Genomic DNA, 25,929 nt, shown 5'->3' on the forward strand with positions numbered 1-25,929 from the left:
CTGTATATAGAAATACCAAATTATTTATCTGTTATCAAAGCAACTAAATGCATTCTTAATTGAGTCAGGAAAAAAATTAGTAGTATCTTTTCCATATTACCAGCAGATTTTATAAAAAATAGGTACAGGCATTATTCAACAGCTTTTTAAAAATCAAGAAAAAATTAACAGAAGTCTTACAGTGAAACAGTACTGAAACAGATAGGCAGCACCAGATTAGAAGACACAAACTCTAGTTTTAATCTGCAAAAATCCTTAAAAGATCCAAATACATTATTTTAAATACATGATAGCATCATGGAATGGTTTGGTTTGGAAGGGACCTTAAAGAGAATCTTGTTCCAACCCCCTTGCCTTGCGCAGGGACACCTTCCACTAGACCAGCTTGCTCTAAGTGCCAAAATCTGATAAAAAATTCTGGAAGGCAATTTGTGCTATTTTAAAAAACGTACAAGCATCAAAACCCTTGCAAAGGTCTAGGCTCAAATGGGAATATCTTTCCTTTATCAGACTGTAAACAGTTCCTCTGAGAATTACTGAGGTGCTTTACCATCTCCTGGAGATGATGACTCAAATCTGTCCTACAAACAAAAAATAAAGAAAAAGGGATTTAGTGACATCCACCTGGAATGTGTGCCTTAGATACAGGGAGCAGGCAAAACAGCTCATAGGTGGATAAAGAGCAATAACATCAGTTTGAACCACACTGCATTTACAAACCTGAACAGGGAAGCCAGCACAACCGCCCAGCTTGTACAATCCACTTCTAAAAGGGAATGAAAATCAAACCATCACCACAGTAATTCAAATCTTTGAAAAGGCTATGTGTCACAGATGCACAACATTTAAGGTATTTTAGCTACTGGGTGAACCTCCCCTTTAGTTGGTTAATTTACGTTCAACTAAAATTTCATACCACACATTTCTAAAAACAGAACAGTCCATATTGTTTAGCTCATAAATGTCAGTATTAGACCAATTTGCCTTGCTAATTTCCCTTACTGCTTTACAAGAGTACCACCACTACTAGTAATTAGCCCAGCAGGAAACCTGTATCTAGGCACGGGCCAGATTGCAAGCATGTACTGCCAGAACAGAGAATTAGCATTCTGAAAGATGCATTGCATTAGAGCCAGTGAGCTTATGTGTCTGAACGAATGTTAAACTCAGAATATTAAAGCTTTGCCCAGTCCTGCTGCTAAGATGCAAATTTAAGCTATACAAAGTTCAAGGACCTCCGTCAAAATAGTTTTGCTTGTAAGACTGAAGTTGTCTACGTGTCCCATCTCCTCTCCATTTGCAGTCAGAAACCACACAGTCCTCAGAAGACAACAGATCTTTTTCAATCAATTATAGCTGATCAATACTATAAATAAATTTGTTTCAGTTACCATCTGAGATCTTTTGGATCCAGAGAAATGGAACCAGAGCCTAGAAGCTCTGATTCTTCCCGAAGCTTTTCAAAATTCCTAGCTCTACACTTCTATCATCTTCCCTGGGTCAAAACATCAGACCTCACTACAACCTCTGCTATTCAACCTGTATTGCACTTCCCCGCTAAATGCTTCAGGCACTACATAAAATCTCTCAAAAGAATCAGGTGCTGATACACAAGGAATGCTGAACATGCACAGAGGTGGTCTCCACTTTCTCCAGGGCAACTGCCAAATTCAACTGATGCATCAAGCACAGAAAAACATCTGTTATCAGTCATCTTTTCATGATGTTCTCTATGCACCGGCAGGTGCAAGGCTTGCTGCTTCTGCGTTTTGTTTTTTAAAAACATTTTAAGGCCAAGTTTAATGAAGGCTTGGTTTTTTAACCCCAACTCTTTAATGACCAGTAAACCCACCCTGTTGATTCTACCAGTTATTTCATGCTTCACACAAGATTATTAAGCTCCTCTTCTGCTTCTAAGGGCAAACATTCATTGGAATGTCATTTTCTGGACATTTTGTCTTTTCGGCTCTACCCTGTAGCAGAAAGCTTTACTGTCAAACTTTTCCTGAAAAAGCCTCCTCCTCTCCAAATACAATGTTCCTTTAAGAACATGAGCTAAAACTTTGTAACCACTTCCTTGAAGGGCAAAAAAAAAAAGCTATTTTTATAAACAAATCAAATATTCATATTCCTCTACAGCATCCTTTCTGTGCTAATATCACTGCTTCTGTTAGTAGCTAAATAAAAATTCAAAGAACACAAAAACATGACTAACAATGCCTCAAAATAAAGAGGTATGTTCATTCTCAAACAAACCAAGGATGGCTTAAGATACATTTTAATCCCAAACCCACATGCTGAAACTTCATTTGCATGTCAAAAGTCACTGTAGTGACCAACTGCTGCAGAGAAGCCAAATTTCTTCCAAATTATTAAAATAAAAATTAAAAATTGGCACTGTAATAGATATTTATATAAATTTATATGTTCCTCAAAAATTAAAGATGTACATGCAGTTAAGCTTCTAACATCAATACATGCTTTGATAAATTCACAGCATGCTTTTAATAGCACATTCCAGAGTATTTTACCATTGAAAAATATGTTACAACTTGTAACTGGGTCTGGTTGGATATAGCTAACTTCCTTCGTAACAGCCTACATAGTACTGTGTTTTAGGGGTTTGCCTAAAACAGTGGTGATAATACACCCATGCTTTGATTATTGCTAACAGTGCTTGCATAGCATCAAGGCTTCTGCTTACCACCAACTTTGTCACTTCAGAGGACAGCCTCAGGGTGGACAAGAAGTTGGGAGGGGATAGAGCTGATGCACGCGGGCCAAAGGGTTATTCCATACCATGTAACTTTACGCTTATCAATAGGAAGTGAGGTAAAGCAAGAAGGAGGCATGTGGTTTGTCTTCAGAAGCAGCTATTGCTTAGAGATCAGCTGGGCATTGATATGCTTGCAGGTGGGAGGTGTTCCGTGGTTGTATTTGCTTGATTGTGTTTTTTGCTGGTTTTGGGTCATGGTTTTGTTTTGTTTTGTTTGTTTTGTTGGTTTGTGTTGTGGGTTTTTGGTTGTCTTTTTTATTTTTCTTTTTTTTGCCTTTGCTTATTAATCTGTCTTTCTCTTGAACCATGAGTTTTCTCACTTCCACTCACCCTTCTCTCCCCACGTCCTGCTGTGGGTGATGGTGAATGAGCAGCTGTGCAGGCGCTTAGTAGCTGGGCAAGGTCAGCCCACTACACAACTCTTCCTTTTCTCTCTCCAAAGTGCAAGGATATTAATAGTTGTGGTTTGTTTTTGTTTTTACAGATGTACTGAAACAGTAACAAACTGGAATAGCTTCTAGAGCTCCCTTTCCAAAGTGCAACAAAGACTTGGATTTGAATGACTGAAGTGCTGTACTACAGCTTGCTATGTGCTGTGTTAAGGAAAACCTGTAATTTCATTTTTGTAAACCATAAGCAGAAGTGACTACTAACCATTAAAACACACAAAGCAAAACAAATGCTACCATTCCATCAGAATTCTAACTCAATCACTTATTTTTGACAAACACTTTCACACGCAATTCCCTACCATCTGAATGCTGGTTTCACATGCCTAACAAACAGCAGGCAGAATCACATTTCCAAAGATTATTTCAGACTGCAATTTAGCTCAGTATCCATATAGTCATCAGAAAAATCTGCAGGCTTTGACAATTACTTCATTTTTCTTTTGGGATATAAGGTACTGTATAGGAGTGTTACTGCAAAGAAATGTTAGTCAGAGCAAGAACACTAGGGACCCACACCCTTCTCATTGTTTTGAAATGTAAACATTAAGTCATCTAGAATTTCTAATAATAAATGCAGGGTAAATGCTACACAAACTGTGCACCTGTAACAAAAACAGAATAATCCTAATCTGTCAGATTTTTCAGGTCCATACTATTGGCACAAACACAACACCCCCTCCACCACCCAACAAGCATAAAAACTTGCTACCTTTCATCATCTCTAAACATTAGCCTCCTTTCTCCCCTTAAAATTAAGAACTGTATCTTACATTTTCAAATTAATTAGCACCTTGCTATTTAGGAACTGTTCTTATACTACAGTAACTTGTCTACATACAAAACTGCATCAGGTAAACTTATTTCTAAAGGAGGGTGTTTGCAACTTGCACAGTCTTCACAGTTTTACATGCAGCCCAACACAGATATCAACAAACCAAGTCAACTGTATCAGTTATTTGAACTGTGTAACACAGCACCAGGCTGAGGGTGTGGACACACACCATGCAAAACAGGGAATAGGCAAGATTAGCTCCTGTTGATTTCAAATAGTGAACTTCACTATTCAACAAATTTCAATACCCAAATTATAGTTTTAAAAGGATCAGGAGTTAGCCTTAGAGAGAGACAAAAACAGAAAACAAAATCCTAAAATTTAAATTTTGAAAAGTAAATTCTGCTTTGTGAGTTTCTTAAGAAACTTTCTTTTCCCACAGGCCCCATTTTCAATGCTTTCAACCAAGATTTGTCTAACGACAAGCAGTTGACTTGGAAATTAACTAAAAAAGGAAAACCTGTGATTTCCCAGGTGAGCACTCCTACTTGGATCACTCCAGAGCAGCTCAGGGTATTTCACTCGATCACCTGCTCCCGTAAACACTGCAAAACTGTCCCTAGGCATCTCAGAACACGGTCACTGCTTTGACTTGCACAGCTAATACTAGACATTTATCTTTAAAGCTATGTTCATCTATTACATAAAACATTGCAGATCTGTGCTCAAGAAGCACCTGGTGCCCGGCTCTCGGGATGGAGATGCTACCGGACTCTCATCAGCCTGTTCAAGGCTGGCTGTTGGCACAGGGCTCCATCTACTGGCTTGTAATCCTGCACGGCCACAGGAAGAACTGGAGCGGAAAAAAATAAAATCTCAACAGCTATTTCACATCTCTGTTAATGACATCGGGATATTAAGAAAACATTACTGTTTCAGAAGAAAACAGTCAACCAAACACACTCACTCACACATGCTAGATGGAAACAGCTGTATGTATAAGAAATCTTTATTATCCTTTAATACTTGTAAAATGTATCTCAAAAACTGTTCTAAAGAATCACCATTTTTCTACAAGAAGCAACATGATTATATACTCACAATGTAAACCTTTATTGTTCTTTCTTAAAGCAAGCAAATAAGCAAACACAGATAAGTCAGAAAAATTACTGAAAAATTACTTGCATAATATCTGCATAATTTAAGGCATCAGAGGTGGTCTTTTCCTTAAAAAAAAAGGGGGATTCCTCAAACATACAGAAGCAAAAAACATTTCAGAAGACTGACATCAGTTTTCATCAAGGATGTTTCTGCACTGTCCAACTGCAGCTCATGCAGTACAGACATATATGTAGCGTATACAGTATGTCTAAAGGCTAATTTGGTTGTTGTTGTCAGTCATATGCAGCATTTCTCAAATTGAGCCACTTAATCTGTGTTTTACTAAGCCCACTCTGCCTTCAATTTGTGTTAAGTAGTGAAAAACAGCAGTACCTTTTCCTGCCCAAGACCCTCTGTGCCCATCAGCCAAGCCTGCTGAGCCCAGAACAGAAAGCAGTAGTTCAGCAGCAGTTCAGGTAGTTTACCTGAGCTCCTTCTGAACAAGCTTACCATGGCAAACAACAGAGCAACAGCTCTGTTTCATGGAGCCACAGCTGAGAAATTAAATAGAGCCTGCCCAAGCAGCAATCACAACTAGTTAGCGAGGGCCAACAAATGGCTGACCAGTCACCCCAGTTCTGCTCTCCAAGGCATGTGAAGCAAGATCAACAGCTAAGACCTGGTGAAAGGAAAAAAAAGGCATTGGAAAAAAAGGACAGTGAACTCTACAACTCCTCCACACCTGTTTTCTTTAAACACCCTGGCCCACACTCAACCTTATGTTGAAGACAGCTAAGAGGGGCTCACTACTGTAAGAGGCAAAAGAACTATGTGTTGAGGGTAAAGGAATCACAGAAATACCCACACCCCCTTACACTGTACCTGTACATAAGATAATAATAATTATCTTAAAATTAAGCCACACCTGGAAACAACTAGCAAGAAGGTCACAGCAAGAAGGCAGGAAGGGAGCAAGAGGTAATAAAGCTCAGGCACCATAGAGTATCTTATATGTCAGGGAGAAATGGTGAAGAAAGACACCACAGAATTCATGCAATTCCTCCCAGGGCTCAGTTTTCCCACTTTAGCTTCTACCCTAAAATAGTAGTTGAAGAGACTAATGGACAAAATCTCCTATGGTGAAGTTGTGTAACACACAGAATGAGAACCAAATATTGCCTTTTTTTTTTTCTTTTAGTATGAAGAAAAAGCAAAATTAAAACCTTGAGAGTGCCTTTTCACTTGTTAAAATCAAATATTAATCAAAATGCATTTTAAAATGTAACTGAGTGGAACTATGGGATTGCTGATGTCTCTTTAAAGAACAATGACATCAATGCAGGCTACACTGAAGAAGGATATAGGTGTGGAACTACATCCTTTTTCATCATACACAGTCAGGTGCAAAGAGAAAAGTTTAACTTCAAGATTCCTGTGGTCTAATGAAAATAAGCACCATTACAAACAGATCCAAGAATACAGACTTAATTAAATACTGTTTGTTTTTCTTCAGATATAGATCATGGGAACCGAGATATTTAACTACTTCAAGACTATTTTTTCTTTTTTATTCTACCTTAAACTGTTTACACTGCCAGCAAGCTTATGGTATGCTGAAAATTAGCAGGGGGATGGGGGAAGGAGGCTTGAGGGGGTAGAAGAAGGAAAAAGGGGAAAAACTCAACTAGCATCTGTAAAAACAGATTTACATGGGTATCTGAGTATTTGATTGTCCTACATCAATTACACTCAGCAACTATGAATGTCTATGATACCAGCTGTATCAATTATCTAGTCATATTTGTAATAAGAAATTAAAAACTTGAGTACATTTTTGTAGCTCTACAAGAGGAGCTACAAAACATTCAACAAGTCTTAAAATTGTGGTGGATGTTCCACAGTTTTGTTCTTTTTTTTTTTTTTTCCTCATTACAAGGAAAGCACCAAGGAACAAATTGGTCATACAGCGCTGATGTCAAACTTCAGACAAAGAAAACCACTACCTAATATTCTACCATAAAAGAAAATGGAAAAACTGCCTGTATATGTGCACACATACAAATGCACTAATAAAAAAAAAAAAATTAAGAACACTGCTTTGTTTCTCATGCTCAAAAATTTACATAACCAAGCTAACATATTCTCACCTGCAGAGCACTGTTTCAAAATCCTATAAAACCTGAAATTTTATGTACTTGAATGTGAACCACAAGTACAACACACTGAGAATCAGAATCTTAAAGCAGGTCCAACTGTAAATCAAAGAAACCTGAAATTAAGAACTGTGTTTGAGAAAACCAAAGTGTGCCTTTCTTAAAGTAATACTAATAGCTTTAAGCTATTACACTGATACCAATAACTTTATTATATAAATACTAATAACTTTATTCAAGGGTGGGTATTATTTAGGCAACTACAACAAGCATAAATGATAATATTCAGACAAGTCACTGCATTAGACATCTATCTTCTTCACATTTTACCATCCAATCTCTCTGAAACAGGACTAGCTGTTTTAAAGAAATATATGATTACATATCATACCATTATTAAGAGAAACAGCTTAAAAACAGAAACCAGTTATTTTTGCATAATTTCTTTCAACAACAGTGGTCACTGGAATGTCTTAGAATAATTTTCTAATTATGCTCAGTTAGTATTCTCAGTTCTCTAACTACACTCAGCTGCAAGCCAAATTACCATTTCTCTCTGTAACTAGGTTTGTCTTTTTTACAGTCTGTTAAGCTTGCAAAATTAAGTTAAACCTATAATACATAGGAAAAAACTCAACAAATACATAGGAAATAAAACATCAGTTTGTACTCTTAGATGTAATATATAAGCACTAAGAATGGTTCTACTTCCTCGCCTTTTGATACATTAGTATTACCAAAGAGAGCAAGTTAAATATAGACATTTGAAAACAGTGTAATGAAAGAAAGCTAAAGCAGAGCTGATTACTCCCTAAGGAAACAACCCAAGGACATCTAAAAAACCCCAAATGTTCCCAATACAAACCCAATGTTCCCAATACAAAGACTTACACATATTTAATTTTGTGCATTAAAAACCGAAAACTGGACAATAATATTTTTAACTGTGTAAATGCTCTGCAAAATGGAAATATTTTAATACTTTTCATATCAACTGCCATGCCTTAGAAAGTCCTATTCCCCATGCCAATCTAAGCTTAATACCATTCATTTGTTAAATTGGCAACTAATGACCATTTCTAGCTCTGGTCCCACCAAGTGCTATACATATACAGACGCAATCAGGAAGCAATTCTTCAGCACTAAGTACTCTCTTTACAAGTGGATGTTTTCATTTATAAGCTCAAGTACAACCTAAATTACTAGATCTGTACATTTCAAAAACACCATTAAAAAAATCAGTCTGTTTGCTTCAAGTACAGCAATCTTTGATTCCATGTTAAATTCTCTCATAGCAAAGCATCATACAGTATTTTCAGAACGGTTCCGATTCAGACACAACCCTGCTCTCATTCCACAAATCCTGATGGGAACTGCTACCTCCTCCCTCCAAAGAGCTAATCACTAACAAAGCATTTTAATCCTTCTTTGTCTTAATACTATGTTACTGAAGCAGATTAGATTTTTCTAATTTATTTCACACTTAACATTTAAATTAGTGCATAGCTAGCTGGAACATTACTATTTAAATGAACATATAACTTAAAGATCAAATTCTGTCTTCAACAGATTTACATAAAAGGACAGAAAGGATAACATTTGTCTACCAGCATGTTATGTGGATCTCCTTAACTCAATTTACTATGGATTTTATGGTGCAAAAATTAATGCCCTCCAGAAGCTGAACTCATTACCAATTATTTCTTCTAAACCTGCAGCATAATCCCATGCTGCTGTGACCGATGGAAGTTCTGCTGTTCACTTAAATGGAAGTTGGATCAGTTGCTTCATTTGCTACTCTAGCAAGCGATACTGAGCAAAATGATACCCTAAATGCTGTCTCATCTTCTTTCTTATAAAGAAAAGATGCTATGAATCAGTCTTGTCTATTTCATTCCCTACTAAAACTGAGAGCAACCTATTGATGATAATTGTAGCTACACATACAGCTGCCAACAGACTTGCACACCTTTTTCAACACAATTTTCCAGAATATCCCAGAAGAGACAGTCCTCCATTTCAGCAATAATAATGGAAAACAGCCTTTAGAGTCACTCATGGACCCCACTCAGCTATCCATAGCCTTCGCTACTCCATAATCCACAGAATCATCCCTGCACATCATTTGGCATGTGTACACCACAGCAAACTCACAGCATAGGTACAAATAGCCTTACCAACAGATACCTCACCCAAAAAACTCCTGGAAAAAGAAAACAAGCTTTACACATATGCTGGTAGCTAACATAAAGTTGACCACAGGTCATAGGTTCTACAATTCTAACTTTCAAAATAAAATCTGCTTTCAAAACAATTAACTGAAGCACTGAGCTTTAATTCCTCTCAGAAGCGTGAAATCTGACATCACCTTTGACAAGGCTCAGACAAGCGTAATGGTGCACAGTGAATAATAATACAAGCCATTTTTACATGTAGATGTTCAATAACGTACAAAGGAAACCCCTAAACTACACATACTGCATTACAATGGCATTCAGTTTAAGAGGTTATGCCTCTGTTACTGGTATGTGAGACAGATGACCAATGCCTGTTTCACACTTCATACTTCGAGAAATTCCGTTTGAGAATTGTAACTAACACCCACAAACCCGCAAAAAGTTATAATCTGATTCACTGACACTATGAAAACAAAAGAACAATCCAAGCAATATTTCATATTGTGGTGGACTGATCCTGGCTGGATGCCAGGTGCCCAATGCTGCTCTATCAACTCCCCTCCTCAACTGTACAGGGAAAAAAAAAAAATATATAACAAAAGGCACAAGGGTTCAGATAAGAACAGGGAAAAATCATTCAGCAACTACTGTCATGGGCAAAACATCATCGACTGGGGGAAATTAGTTTAATTTACTACCAATCAAATCAGAGAAGGGTAACGGGAAATAAAACCAAAACTTAAAAACACCTTTCCCCCCACCCCTCCATTCTTCCAGGGCTTAACTGTACTCCTGATTTTCTCTACCTCCTCCCCTCCAGTTGCGCAGGACAGGGAATGGAAGCTGGCGTCAGCTCATCACACATTGTCTGCTGCTCCTTCCTCATCAGGGGAGGATGCTTCATGCTCTTCCCTTGCTCTGGCATGGAGTCCCTCCCACAGGAGACAGTCCTCCACGAACTTCTGCAACATGGATCCCTCCCATGGGCTGCAGCTCTTCATGAACTGCTCCATTGTGGGTCCCTGCCATGGCTGCAGTCCTTCAGGAAGAGACTGACCCAGTGTGGGTCCCCGTGGGGTCACAAGCACTGCCAGCAAACCTGCTCCAGTGTTGGCTCCTCTCTCCGTAGGGCCACTGGTCCTGCCAGGAGCCTGCTCTAGCATGGGTTTTCCACAGGGTCACAGCCTCCTTTGGGCATTCGCCTGCTCTGGTGTGTGGTCCTCCATGGGCTGCAGGCAGATATCTGCTCTAGCATTGATCACCATGGGGTGCAAGGGGACACACTCTGGTCTTCATCACAGCCTGCAGGGAAATTTCTGCTCTGGTGCATCTTCTCTCCTTCCTTCTTCACTGACCTTGGTGTCTGCAGAGTTGGCTCTCTCACATAGTCTCACTCCTCTCTCCAGCTGTGGGTTGTTGTGCATTAGTTTTATTCTCCCCTTCTTAAATACATTATCACTGAGACACTACCATTTTTGTTGATGGGGTCAGCCTTGGCCAGCAGACGACATGTCTTGGAGCTGGCTGACATTGATTCTATCAGATACAGGGCAGGCTTCTAGCAGGTTCTCACAGAAGCCACCCTGGTAGCCTTCCAGCTATTAAAACTTTGCCACACAAACCCAATACACATATAAACTAATTTCAAATTCTTTAATATAACAAAAGCCACCACTCCACAGAAACTGCCAGTTTGCATTTTAACCTGTCCTTAAAAGATTAAAGGCCACATCAAGAACCACCATAGAAAACAGAAGCCTGCTGTTACAGTTTCTGCAACATGAGGCTAGCAGGGAGCAGGCTGACCATCCTATTATCACTTAAAAAAACCTAATGGCTCAAAGCAGCAGAATTTATCTTAACAAATTAGTATACACACCAGTTCTTTCCATAGCTGTATCTGTTCTACAAATAAAGATTCGATACTGTTTCTATTACCCCTTCAAAACCATTTTCCTTTAAAAGGAAAAGGCAATAGCCAGCAATTGTACTTTCAGGAATATCTGCGAGTTGCAACATTACCCTGTAGTTAAATCTGTTAATAGACTTCAGCCCAGAAGGTTTGGTTGGTTGGTTTAACAGTTTTGTTGTTTTTTATTTTTAAGTTTCAAAACAAAGATTAGGTAGCAAAAAAATCCTCTAGGATATGCCTCAGGTTTTCATGACTGATTTTTCACTGTGATGAATAGGCAGGACTCTCTCCCCCTTCACCCTCAGCTCAGGTGTACCTTCCTGCTTTCAATTCTAGTGAATAATTTAATGACTCCTTCCACACAGAATTACCAAACCCATATTTTCTCTCCTCCTGCAAATCCTTCCCTCAAGCTCTGAAAACTTCTTTATGTTTTTATTAACCTAGGCACCCTCAAAAATTAAAACCACCACAAACTGAAAAAAACCCTAGCTGTGGGCACGAGGCATCAGCACTGTACTCCTATTTCTGCCAGTAATACAATGCACTTGGGTTTCTCTTACTGCAAGAGAAACAGGAAGCCTGACAATTATAAACTCTAATAGCAATCAGGCTCTAAAGAACTTGCAGTATCACTATATGAAAACCTGTAATAGCTCCAAAGAAGGGTATATAGGAATGTCAACAATAAGGTATCATTTACTAAATCTAAGACAGTATATAATCTTCCTGACTACAAGTTCTACTAGTTTGACCTGAGAGTCATCAGTTGAAGTATTTAGAAGAAAAACAGACAAAACACCTGAGACTACTGAAGAAATGGCCAGGAGGGAAAAACAGATATTCTGCTACCATATGTCCTCTCCACAGGCAGATATACCAAGTCCTAGGAGGGCTATAATCTCCCTCATAATGGTGTCACTCCCAGCAGTGATCAGATGCAGCAGTGACTGCATAGTTTCAAAACTCCTCCTCCTTCCCCAACACTTGCACCAGCACCTGTCTCTACTTTCTCAAACCCTGTACATAATTTTACCTTCCAGTCCCTCTGTTCACTTTCCTTACTGCAATCAAAACTGCAGTAACTTCTCCTCTGGAGGGGCAAAACAATCTCATCACTTTCAAGAGCCTGAAATCAGTGCTGATCCCTGAATTGCTGATGGGCAGAAGAGCTTGTAGCCATCATGCTGATGGTACCTCACTACTGTAGGCAGCTCAGTCTCATACACCTCATACATCTGAAAGACCTTGTCATGAACGACTACAGTTTGCCTACTTAAAAATAAAACCAGAGCTACCACATAACACAGAATGTTTACTTTAACTGTTATGACGTAGTTTTAACTCTTATCCCCACAAGATGTTTAAGTTAGTGCCATCATATATTTAAATAAGTAAATGATGCAAACAGGTGGTTTCATGTTGAACCAAAGTTGTATATTCCCAAAGCAAAACTGGCCAAGAACAGATGCTCAAGGGCAGGCACAAGAACAAGCTGAGGACATCACTGCATTTCTCTAGGACCTGCAAGTGCCACAACCCCCAGAATTTGCAGCTCTTGAGATCTGCTGAGCCAGAAGCACATTGCTGTGGTTAACTCATTTTTCTCCTATGACTAAAGCATTGCAATTTGAGACTGTTCTAAAAGTAGTTAGAACTCATCGAAATATTAAAAAAGACACTATACCACTGCAGGGCACTTTGAATTCCCAAACTCAGGGTGAGCCAACTCCAACACCACCCAGCTCCAACCATCTCAAGCCCCTGAAATTATACCTAGTAGACCCAGTTGCAGCTGTTCCACAGGCAGACACTGGAGGTGTGCTGCCTCAGATAAAACAGGCCTCTGGGTACATACACTGAATGTTTTCCCTTCCAACTGTTCACACTGAGAAGCCATAGCCTTTTGTCCTAAATTAAAAAAGACCTCTACACCACCGTTAAGAAAGCAGACTAATATGGAACTTAACAACTAGGAACTGAGGTACACAACTCACTGGGACTTCCTAAAGAGCTTTTTCAAAAAAGCATAAATGTCTAAAAAAAGCACAGACTGCAAACTTTATTTTGGCAAGATTTTTTTATGTTTTTTTTTTCCTTTCTTTAAACGCATTACTGCTACTCCCAGTACCCTCCAGAGCTTGTTCTCACCTGACACCAAAGACCCAGCATCCACCTCCTGAGGTCTGTTCGGGCCCGGTTTCACCTAAGGATCTCCAGGCAACCTTCCCAGCGCTGCCCCCGCTCCGGGGAGGCGGCAGCCTGTCTGCCCCTGCCCCTGCCCTCCCCGCTGACCTGACAGACCCCGATACTCCAAAACGCGCATCCCCGCACGGAAAACGTGCTTCCCCGCCTCTCCCGCTGCACAGCGGCCCGTAGGTCGGGCAAGCCGGGGCTGCCCGGCGGCCGCAGGGCACGGGGTTATAGCAGTAACCGGACGAAGGGGCTGGTAGCCCCTACGTGGAGCCAGAGGCCGGCGGCGGCGGCCCGGCCCAGGCGGCGAAGACCGGGCAGGGCCTCTTGCCCGCGGGGAGACGGTGAGGGCACAGCCGCCAAACCGCGCCGCAAGGGACGGGGCAAATTCGAACTCGAGCGCCGCGGAGCAGCTGCAGCCCCCGCGGGAAGGGCCCCGTCACCCCGTTACCTGCGCGCTCCTCCCACACTGCGCCGCCGTCTCCACAACAAAGCCCAAGGGCGGACGGACCCTGCGGCCGGGGCGCACGGAGGGGCGGGAGCGCCCGGCTGCGGGGGGCTCCGCTCCGGGGCGGGGCGGCGCGGCGCGGCCGGTATGCGTGGCGAGTGGGGTAGCGCCGCCCAGCGGGCGGGAGAGGCCGTGAGAGGCCGAACGCGGAGTGCGGGAGCTCGGGGCTGGTCTGTAGCCGCGCTTCCTCCGCACGGGGAGAAGTTGTTTCCTTTTCGGGGGCGAGCACTGTAGCGCTGCCCAGGCCGGCACGGAACAGCATTCCCCACGAGGGGATACGGTAATCTCAAAGGGAGACACAAACCCTGCCAGGGCGGTTAAGGAGGCATATGTCGTGGCGCACATGCAGTGGCCATATGGAAATAAACGGTACTAAGCCTAGAAGTGGTTTAGGAAACCTGCACACCGGGAAGAGTGCCCTTCGCGGGGGAGCAGACAGAGGGTAAGGGAAGTATGCCACATAAAGAGAGAGACTTCCAGCAGGAGAATTACTTGTGTTGAGGTTAATAGATTCGGGGTTTCAATATTGCGAGACAAACTTTATAGTCTCCTAACAATAACAGAGTTTACTCTTTTAAGGAGCAGGTGTTCTGCTATTGTGTAAACACAATTCTATGTAAATTCCATGTGCTCTGAACAACTTTATTTATTTTTTTTTTTTACATAAACTTCCCTTTTGTTGCAATGATGCCTTCTGCAGGAAACAAATCTGACCAACCAGTTTCTGCACCTTCTGATCAATTCCAAATTCTCTTTACTGTTGAACTACTGCAGTAAGCACACTTCAACACTAGATGCATGGAGAGACCTGCATCTCTGGAACAAAAACGTAGTGATGTTTCAGCATCTGCTTTTTGATGATACAGAACACTAGAGACTTGGTGATCCTGCTGTATTTATTGAGCAGCAGTCTAAAAGAGCCAAACCAGGGGAACTAAGGCAAATGTTAATGAAACACTGAAGTTGAGATTTTAATTAATTAAAGGTCAGCACACTTAAAATTTATTCATTTAAGGGAGCTACTCTGTATTCCCACAGCAATCCCCACTCTGCTCTTGCACAGATCAAAGAATGCAAGTTACTGTTTATTTGCTGATGCACGCAAATTACATAACTGAATGTTTATACCTTTTTGCAGTTGGGTCTTGGTCTTTTAACACTTTATCAACTTATCAACACTTCTCTGTATATTTCCTATGTTCTCATACATTTCTGCTGAAGCAGAAATAAAGGTGGTTTTCTCTAATCTTTGTTCTAAGTTACTAAACGCTACATTTCCTTTCAAGCTTGGAACTTCTATTCAGTTTGCAACACTTGTTGCTAAACTGTCAGAAGATACTTGCAGACACTCCTTAAACCAACATACCAGAAAAGTATTACAACTTCATGAAAATACTTTCCCAAAGATACTTTTACAAAGTTTTGTCTTCCAAATACTACAGTGCCTGCAATCTGTCCTCAAACCAGGAAAACATGTTTTGGAAAGGTTTGAGAAATGATTCCCAGACAAGTCTCTGAGGGGATGAAAACATTGCAGTTTCAGAACCTTGCACACAAACACCACTTGTAGCCTGTTGAAGGAGCTTTCCTGCTCAAAATGTTCCTCATGCGAAAAGCATTGGGATTTTGCTGGTAGGAAAAAAAAAAGTTCTTTCCTAGTGAATAAGGAGGATAGTTAAATGGGTTGAATCTTCTTGTTTCTGATAGGTTTTAATGATTTTGCTTAATGTATTTCCAGATTCTTTCCCTCAGTCGAACAGCAACCTTTGTATTTCCACATATCCAATCCAGGGAGCCGTGATCTGAGAACTCTGTCTTTCACAGTACTATCAAACAAACTGCACTGCTTTCTGCCTCCATTAAATAAATGGCATTTTAATCCCAATCTAAAATGTATTTCCCCTTTTATTTACATATATTTTCTCTTTTACTAATTAATCTCTTTAGTTATGCAAACTCCATCCACCAGAATGCTGGAACACTATTTTTTTCCTATCAACTTTAGGCATGTGCATTTTCACTTTTACAGTAAATATACGTCTTTCTTCCCAGTGGACTTCTTCGTCAACTCTTTTCCTTGAGGAAAATGTGGTATTATGAAAAAAAAAATAAAAATGCATATTTCTCTTTTACTTTAAAGGTACCTTTTCACAACTGGAGGGCAAGTAAAACCAGCACATATTCTCTTTGACTCTGCTATGCTACATATATTCCTGGACACAGACTCGTGAAATCCTGATTTTAGCACAATGTCTCTGGTGTGCCTAGGATTCGCTGTGCCTAAGATTTTATCTTAAACTCACTACCACAAAGGTTTTAAATAAGCATTGATCTTACTAAACTAAAATGTATCTAGACAGTAGACTGCAGTTAAATACCTATCTCAGACATGGAAAATGGAGCATAAATGCACTGTTCAGGCGTATGAAACATCTAGTAATATGCTTCTTAAGGAACAGAGAAAGAACTAGGTACCAACATTTGCCTTTGGTAGCTGTGCTGCAGGATGCATAAATGCACCTAGTTACAATTTATGCTTTGTATTTAGCATAAACTGATGCCCTTGTAAGGTAACAACAGTCTGTCTCTTGTTTCAGGGGAAAGAAGCTGAAAAATAAGGATGTAAAAACTACCTTTCTTTTCCTGCTCATTTGAAGAGATGCCAGTGAATCTAGCTCCCTATTTCCACTTCAAGATGCTCAAGATCACACACGGAATTCAGAATTGCTTTGAAGATACCATGAAGGATCTCTGATTCGAAATGAATATCCTTGTCTGTGTTAACACTGTAGGGATATTGACAAGAAAGAAAAAAAATAATAATCCCAAATTATCCATGTGACTGGTTAAACAAACAGCGTAGCACCTTATTCAAGAGGCATTTCCTTAAATCCATCTTATTAACTCTAATAAACATGCCCTTGAGATCAACCATAGCTTTGTTTTCTCCCTCAAAACAATGTAATTGAGCTTGTACCCCTGATTGCTAGCAAAGAAGCAAAGGTTGAGCTCAGAGTGGACAAGCCTTCCCTTGAGGCAAGAAAAGTCAGCAGTGCCAGAGGCTGTGGGCTACATGCAAAAGGAGGAAACAGAGAAGAGTACAAGAAACCACAGTGCTATTCAAGATTAGGGGCAAGAGAAGTGGAGACAAGGAAAAAGTCTTTACAGCAAACCCAAGGGTTTGACTAGTACAACAAGGTCAGTGACATAGCAGGGAAAATAAAAGACCACATACAATACTGCATCTGTTTCCAACTTTTGCAGGTTCCAAATCCACATAAACATTTAGGTATTTCATTGCTGATCAAGTGCTTAAGCTGTAGTTTATTAACCTGAGTGCCATTTTGAATCTGGCTCTAAGTCAAAAAGACCGTCTGTACTAGTAAACACAAAGGATCTGTGCCCATTCTCTGGCTCTGACAATAAATGTTCTTGTGTGTTCTGCATTCATATAGCTTGAACTGTCTTCCCCTCCAATGATGCTGCCTCTGGGGATGTGCCCATGCTGTCCCCAACTAAACCCTGGCACCTTGTGGAAAAGTACGGTGTGGCCTTGGTGGAAACAATGCTGGAGACTGTCAACAATGACACTGACTGTGTGCCAGTACTCAAGCCCATTCCCGGCACTGTTTCGTTTACTAAAATGGGCCAACAGATCCGTGTAACACATGCAACAGCCACTCTCCAAAAGGCAAAATACCTGTGTCCTTTGAACATCAAAGAGTTGGAACCAAAGCCTGAAGGTTTTAAAAGCACAGAAAGAGAGCCGCTGAGTCAAGTGGTACCACCGACCCTTCCTAGAAACGGAGCGCCAGGGAGCTGCGGGTGTTAGCTGGATCCCGGCAGCAGTGGGGAGTAGGACTGCAAGTGTGCGCTGTATAGCGCCGACCCCAACGCGGGAAGTACGCGGCACAAACCTGAGGAGGTGACAGGCCTTTCCCCATCAGCTCACCGAGAGGCCGCCAGAGCCTGCCTCCCGCCCCAGCTCTGCCCGAGAGAGGCAGGCTACCGGTTTCCCGGCTAGAAGCGATCCCAGAGCCCTATCTCCGCCGTCATCGCCCGCAAGCTGCGAGCCCGGGGCCGCCCTATGCCCGCCGGCGGCTAAAGGCCACTGCGCGACCGCACGTGGGGGCCCGGCCCGCGCCCCCGGCCCGCGCCCCCGCCCAGCCCGGCATTGCCGGGGCCCCCCCTTCCCCCGCAGATAACCGCGGCTCCCGCCTCCCCTCCTGCTCTTCTCCCACCCGCCCAGCACGGCGCCGGCCCCAGCTCCGCAGCCGTTCTCCAGGCGCTGGCTGCCTCTCGCTGCGGCACCAGCGAGCGAGCGGGGATGGCTCGGAAACCCGGGAGCTTTCTGCAGGAGGCCTCTCACCAAGTCGTCGCCGGAGGCTCGGCGGGTAAGTGGTGCGCTCCTCCTGGGCGGGGAGGGTCTACCCGGCCCTCGCCGGCGCTCCGCCAAGCTGAGGTGAAGGCGGCCCCGCCGCCGCCCGCCCCCCTCCCTCTCCTCAGGCGCAGGAGCGGTGGCGTGGAACGGCCTGGCTCGGTGGCAGCTCCTCCCCCGCCGAGCGGCGCGGGCGGGCGGACCCCTGATGTGGCCCGGGGGTCCGGGGGCGGGTGTGACGCGGCGGTAGCTGGTGTGATGGTGCTCGGCGCCCTGCGGGGCTGAGGGGACTCTTCCCGGGCCTGCGGTGTATCTCGGTTAAACACACCGTACAGCCCCTCGGATGACGGGGGGGCAGGCGGGCCCACTGCAACGGTAACAGCCAGTGGTGTCCCCTTCGGTGGGTGCCAGTTTCCTTACTCGGAGCGGGCTCGGAGCTGCCGCAGCCGCCGCTGTCGCCTTCCCTGTTTCGGACGCGTCCCCTGTGCACTTCCCGCTGCTGTCTCGTGGAGGAACCCACGCAGGGCTACAGTGGAAATGCGTTTCTGTGTTTTAAAACTTTAAAGAATGTCGAGGTTACCGATTCATCACGTTATCTGTACTTCGAACTATAAGTGTCAAAACGGTATGCATCTGTTTAGCAATGAAAGTATTACTAGTTAATTTTTTGTTTGTTTCCTCTATCTGAAACATTCAAGTCAGCTTGCAGTGCAGGCAACGTTTACAAAATATAGTGCTCTTCCAGCGTATGTATGTAAATCCTGTGAGCATTTCAACTGTGCAACGTGTTCTTAAGTGTTATTTAGTGTCTCTTTTGGGGTCCAAATGCTGTTTGCTGTGTTTTACATGAGAGGAAAGCTGCACAGTTATGTTGCTGTGTCTTACGTAATACTTCAGTGTGATGTGTGCAAGCAAAATTCTCCTGTGGGTGAGTCCTGCATGGCCATGATGCTGTGTGTGAGCTGGTGTTTTGTTCCCTCTAATTCCCCTGCTGCTCCAAATTCCACTTTTATGCATTCTTGCCACCAACATACATTTGAGTGCTTCCCTTCAGTGCTCATGACTGCATGTCCTTTGTTTTCAGCATTCTGCTTTGATACAGACAGATTTCACAGGAGAAGCAGAGATGTGCTGTCCTGTCCCTTCCAAGTATATTGTATGACTATGTTTAGCTCCTCCAGCTGTGGAAATTCTAAAGCTTTTTTAGATTCTGCTTGGTACCACCCCCTTCTTAGGAGAGAAAGGGAGGCTTTAATCTGTACTAGCCCATTGAAGGCCTTTCATACATAAAGGGATAATGAGTTGTTTCGCTGCCAGATGTTTTGCAAGATGACATATTTATCTGCCCATAGCAGTGGGCCTGTGCCTTGATGATTCAGATTGATCTAACAGTATCTTTCAGTTCTCTGGCAGTAGACTGTTTACAGGGTTTCTTTGTTCTTAGAAGGACAGACAGTTTTGATAACACACTGGAAAGAAAACTGTCGTTTAGATAAACGGCAAAGTTTTACAGAAGGGCTAAAATTGAGAAAAGTGTGTTTGGTGGTGTAGGGAAAAGACAGCATGAAAACTATTTGCTGATCTGGTAGGCTTAGATGTTAAGGTGAAAGAATTTTCAGTTTAAAAAGACAACTGATCTGCACCTAGCACTTTTTTAAGGTATAATGTAGGATGCCTGTTGAATCTAGTGCAGAGGCATACTGTTAGAAGATGCTTGCATCCTTTTGCTTAGTCTTGTTTCAGGCAGGTTCCTCAGCTCCATCACTAACCAACCTTAAATCTGTACAGAAATTCTTACTTACTGGTTTTGAAATAAACCAGGAAGAATTGTTCTTTAAGTCTGAACAACACTAACACTGTACTGGATGGATTAGTGAATGTCTGACTTAAAGTGGGATTGGAGGGAAATGACTTAAGCTTGAAAACTTGCTTCTCAGATGCTTAAACCTCAATGGTGGTTTCCTTGGTGATTTGTTGAGAAGATAGAAGAGAAAATCTGTAGCTTTGAGGTCTACAGTCTAAAGGTTAAATTTCTCAGGCAAGTGTGGATCCAACGTGGAAAAAGTGGAAGCAGGAAGGAAAGGATGGAGAAATGAGTTGTTGAGGGTGTACTTGAGTGTTATATTTCATCCTAGTGTGGGCTTTGATTGACAGACCTTAGTTTCCCAGTCTCACTTTAGACAACCTGTATTGCTTTTGGCTGCCTCTGCAGAAGGACATAGAGCTTTTACAGGTGCTTTGTTATATTTACTGGCTTCACGTGAATGTCTCAGATATCCTTGAGTGGCTTTGCTGCCTGTACCAGAGCCTAGTATATAGAGGGTTAAAAAAAAAAAAAAAAAAAAAAAAAGTGGTTAGATTTTTAAGAAGTTCTGATCATCTTAACTCATACAGTTAAGCACAAGGAATGTATGAAGGTGTTTGTAAGAAAGATGCAGTAAGTGGGTTTCTTTGACAAAATAATGATAGGAAAATAGCAAGGTAGTAGAAGAATGACCTGCACAGCAGAATATGCATTATTAAAAGGTAAGAAATATCATCTGTGTAGCTAAAATGAGAGGTTATTTAGCATCTGCATGTCTGATGCAAAAGGATCTGATAAGAAGTGATTCTGCTAGGTCAAGTGGAAAATGATTAGAGATAAGCCAGAGCTGTCAGAACAGGAAGAAAGGGATTTTTTTAAGCTTTATGGAAGGTGACAGGACTTGTTCATGGACCTAATAAAGACAGGGGAAGGGGAAAGAAAGAAATCAAGCATGACCTCTAGTCTACAGGACAGATAAAATGGAGGATACTGGCATGCTGAAGGAAAGAGGAATGAAAGTATTCAGTGTTGTAAAGGAAAAGATTTAAACATACCATTTCTAAGGGAAAGATAAACTTGAATGGCTCTCTGCTGTAATTGAACAGTAAATCTCAAGCATGACAGGAACTTGTGCATACTTCATGTCTCCAGGAAGAGGTCCATCTGCTTCCATGTGGCTCATAATTTGACTTCATATTGAAAGCTCTGCTTCCTGAGCATGTACTCAATCTTAAATCTCATCAAAGTCTTACTTGGTCTTGGCTTATGTTCTTTCTGCTGGCATTCAGTTTGCTCCCATTTTTCAGATTCCTGAATGGAGGTTAATAGCATGATTGAGAATACTTGGTTTTGTTTGCTTGCCTGGGTGCACGACAATACTGAAGAACAATACTGAAATGCAATTGGGGCACTTTGTTTGTAAGTTTCATCCCTTCTAGTACAGTGAATTGCAGGCATACTCCTTTTCTCTAGTGGTTAATTAGTAAACCAAGGCATGTGTGGAATTCATAGGAGAAAGTAAACAGAAAATAAAATCTAAACTAAGAATCATTGTGGAAAGAACAACTTGAGACTCTCTAATTGATTTCCTTTGAGTTACAGCAATTCTTTAAGAGGGTAGTTGAGAAGTTCAGTCAATGCAGGGTTCAAGTTACAGGAAGAATTGTTTCACTAATTCCCGAGGATTAAAAAAATCCTTGGTTTGTCTGCCTATGTGGAAAAGACAGGAATTGTTGCATACAAAGGCAATGGACATTTCTGTCCTATGTTGTGTGATACCCAGGTTGATTTGCCAAGATAGCCTTGTAACAGAGTCTTGAGTCAGTCTGAATGATGAAGTGCAAATGTCATCAAAACAATTGCATGGATGACCCTTGCCTGAGTGAAGGGAAGTAGCTGAATATAACTACCCCAAAACTTCTAGGTTGCTGTTGCTTGGTATAAGTGTGTTGTTATTCTATAAGTAGGAAACAAAGGCTGCAGATGGCGACAGTTATCTAAAACCACAGGTAACACAATTTCATTTCTATTTAGTTTGTATGATCATCTCTTTCTTCTGTATATGTGAAAATAAATATATAAATATTTTTAATTTGAGGTTAAAATTTTGAAGAGTTTATTTATCATATCTATATGACGTTTTTCAAATCTGTAACACCAAACTCATCTTTAAGTACTTTTCTGCTGTAATTAAGCATTTCTTTTTTTCTAATTCCATTTAGTACATGAACATGGTCTATTGGCTCTCTCTTATATGGGAGAGATAGAATAAAAGGAGCTTTAAAAAAAAAAATAAGATTATCAGAGGTGGCCTTTTCCCTCTTTTTCTTCATATTTTCATGAAAAAGCAGGGTTTCTACCTGCTTTCTGGACCTCTTGGCTTCAATTTTTTTTTTTTTTTAATTTTTTTTGAGAGTTATTTTTCCAGCCGCATTGAAATCTAATAGGATTTGAGAGTCTAATTATATTAAGCTCCTTTGAAAGTCCAAACCTTTTCTTTTGAAAGGTGTTTTAATTCAGGAATAGACAAAGTTCATCATCCTGCATAGCAGCAACTCCTTTAAACCACATCAATAAGCAGGTAAGCAAATAGAGTAAGGCTGTCAGATACAAATACAGTATTAAAAACAGTGTTTGGAATTGCCATCACTAGAGGCATTAGGCAGACAAATGTCATTACAATGTATGGTAGCCAGCATACTCTGTGAAACACTTGAGGTTATTTGGTCCCTGTTAATGAGAGAAGGAGTGTGATACATATAGAGGAAGCACTTTAAACAGCAGGAGAATTGATTAATTCTCCCTCCCCCAGCTGTTTAGCTGATTTGTTTTGATTATTTTGCTGACATTTTTCTGGGAATTTAAGTTCGGGCGAGTGTCCTATGTTAAGTGCTTTTTTCCTTGCTTTTTAAGCCATACAGTTGGCATTACTGTGTTTATTGTTTCATGACATATTATTAAATTACTCACTTACTGCTCATAGGTAATTTCAACTAGCTAAATAGTCAGCTAAACATCATAACTATCTTGACTTGAAACCATAATATTTTAAAGTGCTTAAATCTTCCTCTTTCTGAAGTCTCTTAAGGCTGAAATGTTACCTAAGACAACAGTATGTGCTCACTGTCTTTTGCTGCCTGTATTTGGCATTTTGGATCAACAAAAACTGTTTAGATTAAAAAGTGAAGGGTGAGAAGCAGTTAAATAATATTAGTTTCAAGGAAACATCTTACAAGTTCAGGTATTTCAAGGGTTTTGAACTTGTTCGTACCAGTGAAGCCAATTTTCTCTGCTAGGCTGAGAAATTGATAGTGTGCTACCTGGTGGTGTACTTAGAGCTTTGGAGAGGTGTTGCTTGGTTGGCAGTGTGGTCAGGAGAATGTTAGGTGAGAGACCAAAGAGACCAGAGAAGACCAAAAGTATATTGCGTGTAAACTGAGACATTGGATATCCTGAACCTTCTCAAGTGTGTTCCCAGTGATGGGGAGGACACAGTAACTGTCAGGAAGTTAAGACTGGGAAAGATTTGAATGTCTCTGCTCAGACAGCCATTCCCCCTATGGTGTGTTTAATGAATGTGCAAAAAAGAATATGTAAAATACCTTTTCAAGGTCTATGCAACCACTATTGCTTTCATTGTTACACAGTTCAGAGAGCGAGTACAGTATCTGGGACAGTTTGACTTCAGTGGGTTACTGTGATAAGGAACAGTCACCAGAGAAGCTCACAAAAACTGATGCTAGTTTGAGGTCAGCATGGTCAAATTGCTGCCTTTGGTCTCCTGGCTACTTAAAAGCAAGATAAAATGATATTTTTCATTGCATAAGAATGTACCTCCATGCTGCAGACCAGTGCAGCGAGCAGCTAGCTGGGGGTATGCAGAGTGCCATGTAATTAACCAGTTGCAGTTACCTTGTGAACATTCCTCTGCGGAAATTAAGAGTATCTTCCCGCCTACTACAGCATTTCAAACTTGACTTCTGTAAATAACAGTGTTCAGTCTCTAAGCCTCCCCTTTTCTACCAGCTGATAATGGTAAAAAATCACCCCTGAATCTGAAAGATAAATTGGACTGTTTGCTTCTTATTTGTCTTCCCTAAATAAAAGGAGTACGAGGTTGCCTCAGAAAACCTTGTTTAATTTTAGTGTAAACTAATGAAATCCTTACAGGATTTCAGATGCTGTGATGACTATGCAAAGCTGGCAACTAGCAAAATTTCTCTAAATTTTCAGACAGTTTAGTAATTTGAAGAAATGATATTTTTGCAATGACGTTTTAGTTTAAGTGAAACAATTGAAAACCTCTGTATGTAGTGTTTAGGGTGAACTGGATCAGGTCGTTGCAGCATGCTAACAAGTTATGAACACCCATTTAGAACTCTTAAATGTGTTTCAAGCTATGTGTTTTTTTTAAATGTAGTAGGTTTTATATGGGGGTTAAGATACAAAGTAATTCTTACATGTTTATATAATACTGACAAAAACTAAAAAAAAAGAAGGCTTTTCAGAACATGTCGTGACACCTGGTTTATGCTTTGTACTCTCTGTAGAAATTGGGACCTTGGAATCAAGAATTTTTTGGTCTGTGGACTCAGAAATTGCTCATACCGAACTGCCTGTGGTGGTGTCTTGCTCTGATGCTCACTGTTGGTTAGAGCATCCTGCAGCAAACTTATCCGTCCCATTCTGTCTTTGTCCCAGGAGAAACACTGGGAAAAGCAAGTAGTTGGCTGAGCTTTATTTAGTCTGGCATGTTAGCTAATGGGGAAAAAAACTCTGGTGCACAGAATATTCCATGGGTGTGCAATAAGACACTTATCCTTCAGATTTTATGTATATGGTAAACCTAAGGGCTTTGAGAAATGTTACACATTTTCTGTTGTTTTTAGTGTAACAAGTTTGTGGTTAAAAAAAAAAAATAAATTAAAAACAAACAAACAAAAAAAAAAGAAAAACAACTCCCCCCCCCCCAAAAAAAGAAAATGCCCTCCCCCGAGCCCCAAACATAAAAGCCCCCAAATAAAATAAAAATTGACAAAACAACCAATCCCAAACGTCAGAAACTAATTACGTATCCTCATTTTCTCTGTTACCCACAAGATGGCAGTGTAGTACTACAATAAGATGCTCAATGTGGTGATCGCTATGGGTGGAGGATGAATAAAAAAGATGTTGAAGCTGTTGCAGGTGAGATTAGCGTACATAATTTTTGATGATAATATGTGAAAGCAAATCTTAAATGAAAAACAAATAATCAATAAATTCTGATTTCGTTTATGTACTGCAGAACCAATGACACTAGTTTTGATTTTCCTTGAGTCAGCCACAGGAATTGTAAATGGTGATATATCACTGGTAAAGGTCAAAAGATGGTCTTAAGGCTAAGATACCACATATAAATCAGAAAACTTGGGATAAACACCTGGCCCAGTGGAATCACTGTTCAACTAGCTGCTGACTTCTACACAGCAAAGACTTTGTCTTGATTATTTTAATTGTACCATAGTTTTTGTGATATTGAAGAAATCTCTTCAAACTCTCATTGCCCATTTATAAACAAAGTGAAGACTGCTGTTACATGCTGCTGTAAGCCTATGTTAACTTCTTTCAAGTGCTGGCAGGAATAAGACCTACAGCAAAGCTTTAGGATCTGTACTTCTTCAGAATAAACTAAATATTTTGTTGCAACTCTAAATATTTTGT

The 25,929-nt window shown here is 41.0% G+C and overlaps 2 protein-coding genes across 11 annotated transcripts in view; one reads left to right on the forward strand and one right to left on the reverse strand.

The window, feature by feature from the left end:
* MIPOL1 (mirror-image polydactyly 1) overlaps positions 1-18,766 on the reverse strand; it is a 193,929-nt gene extending 175,163 nt beyond the window's left edge. The window contains exons 1-3 of one of the 8 annotated variants that reach the window (XM_065686249.1): positions 18,414-18,766; positions 17,745-17,781; positions 16,678-16,830 (exon numbers count right to left, since the gene is read on the reverse strand). The gene's annotated coding sequence lies outside the window, so the exon portion shown is untranslated. Of the gene's footprint in view, positions 1-13,987; positions 14,071-16,677; positions 16,831-17,744; positions 17,782-17,961; positions 18,191-18,413 lie in introns of those variants that run through there. The other 7 variants (XM_065686250.1, XM_065686247.1, XM_065686255.1 and 4 more) reach the window with 7 other exon arrangements.
* Positions 18,196-25,929, forward strand: part of SLC25A21 (solute carrier family 25 member 21) — a 250,472-nt gene continuing 242,738 nt past the window's right edge. Inside the window, exons 1-2 of one of the 3 annotated variants that reach the window (XM_065686260.1) lie at positions 18,960-19,047; positions 25,327-25,413. In XM_065686260.1, coding sequence (XP_065542332.1) covers positions 25,383-25,413 — 31 coding nt within the window. In that variant the 5' untranslated portion in view covers positions 18,960-19,047; positions 25,327-25,382. Of the gene's footprint in view, positions 18,439-18,674; positions 19,048-25,326; positions 25,414-25,929 lie in introns of those variants that run through there. The other 2 variants (XM_065686258.1, XM_065686259.1) reach the window with 2 other exon arrangements.

Source organism: Lathamus discolor, chromosome 6, assembly GCF_037157495.1.
Source record: "Lathamus discolor isolate bLatDis1 chromosome 6, bLatDis1.hap1, whole genome shotgun sequence".
Lineage (NCBI taxonomy): Eukaryota > Metazoa > Chordata > Aves > Psittaciformes > Psittacidae > Lathamus > Lathamus discolor.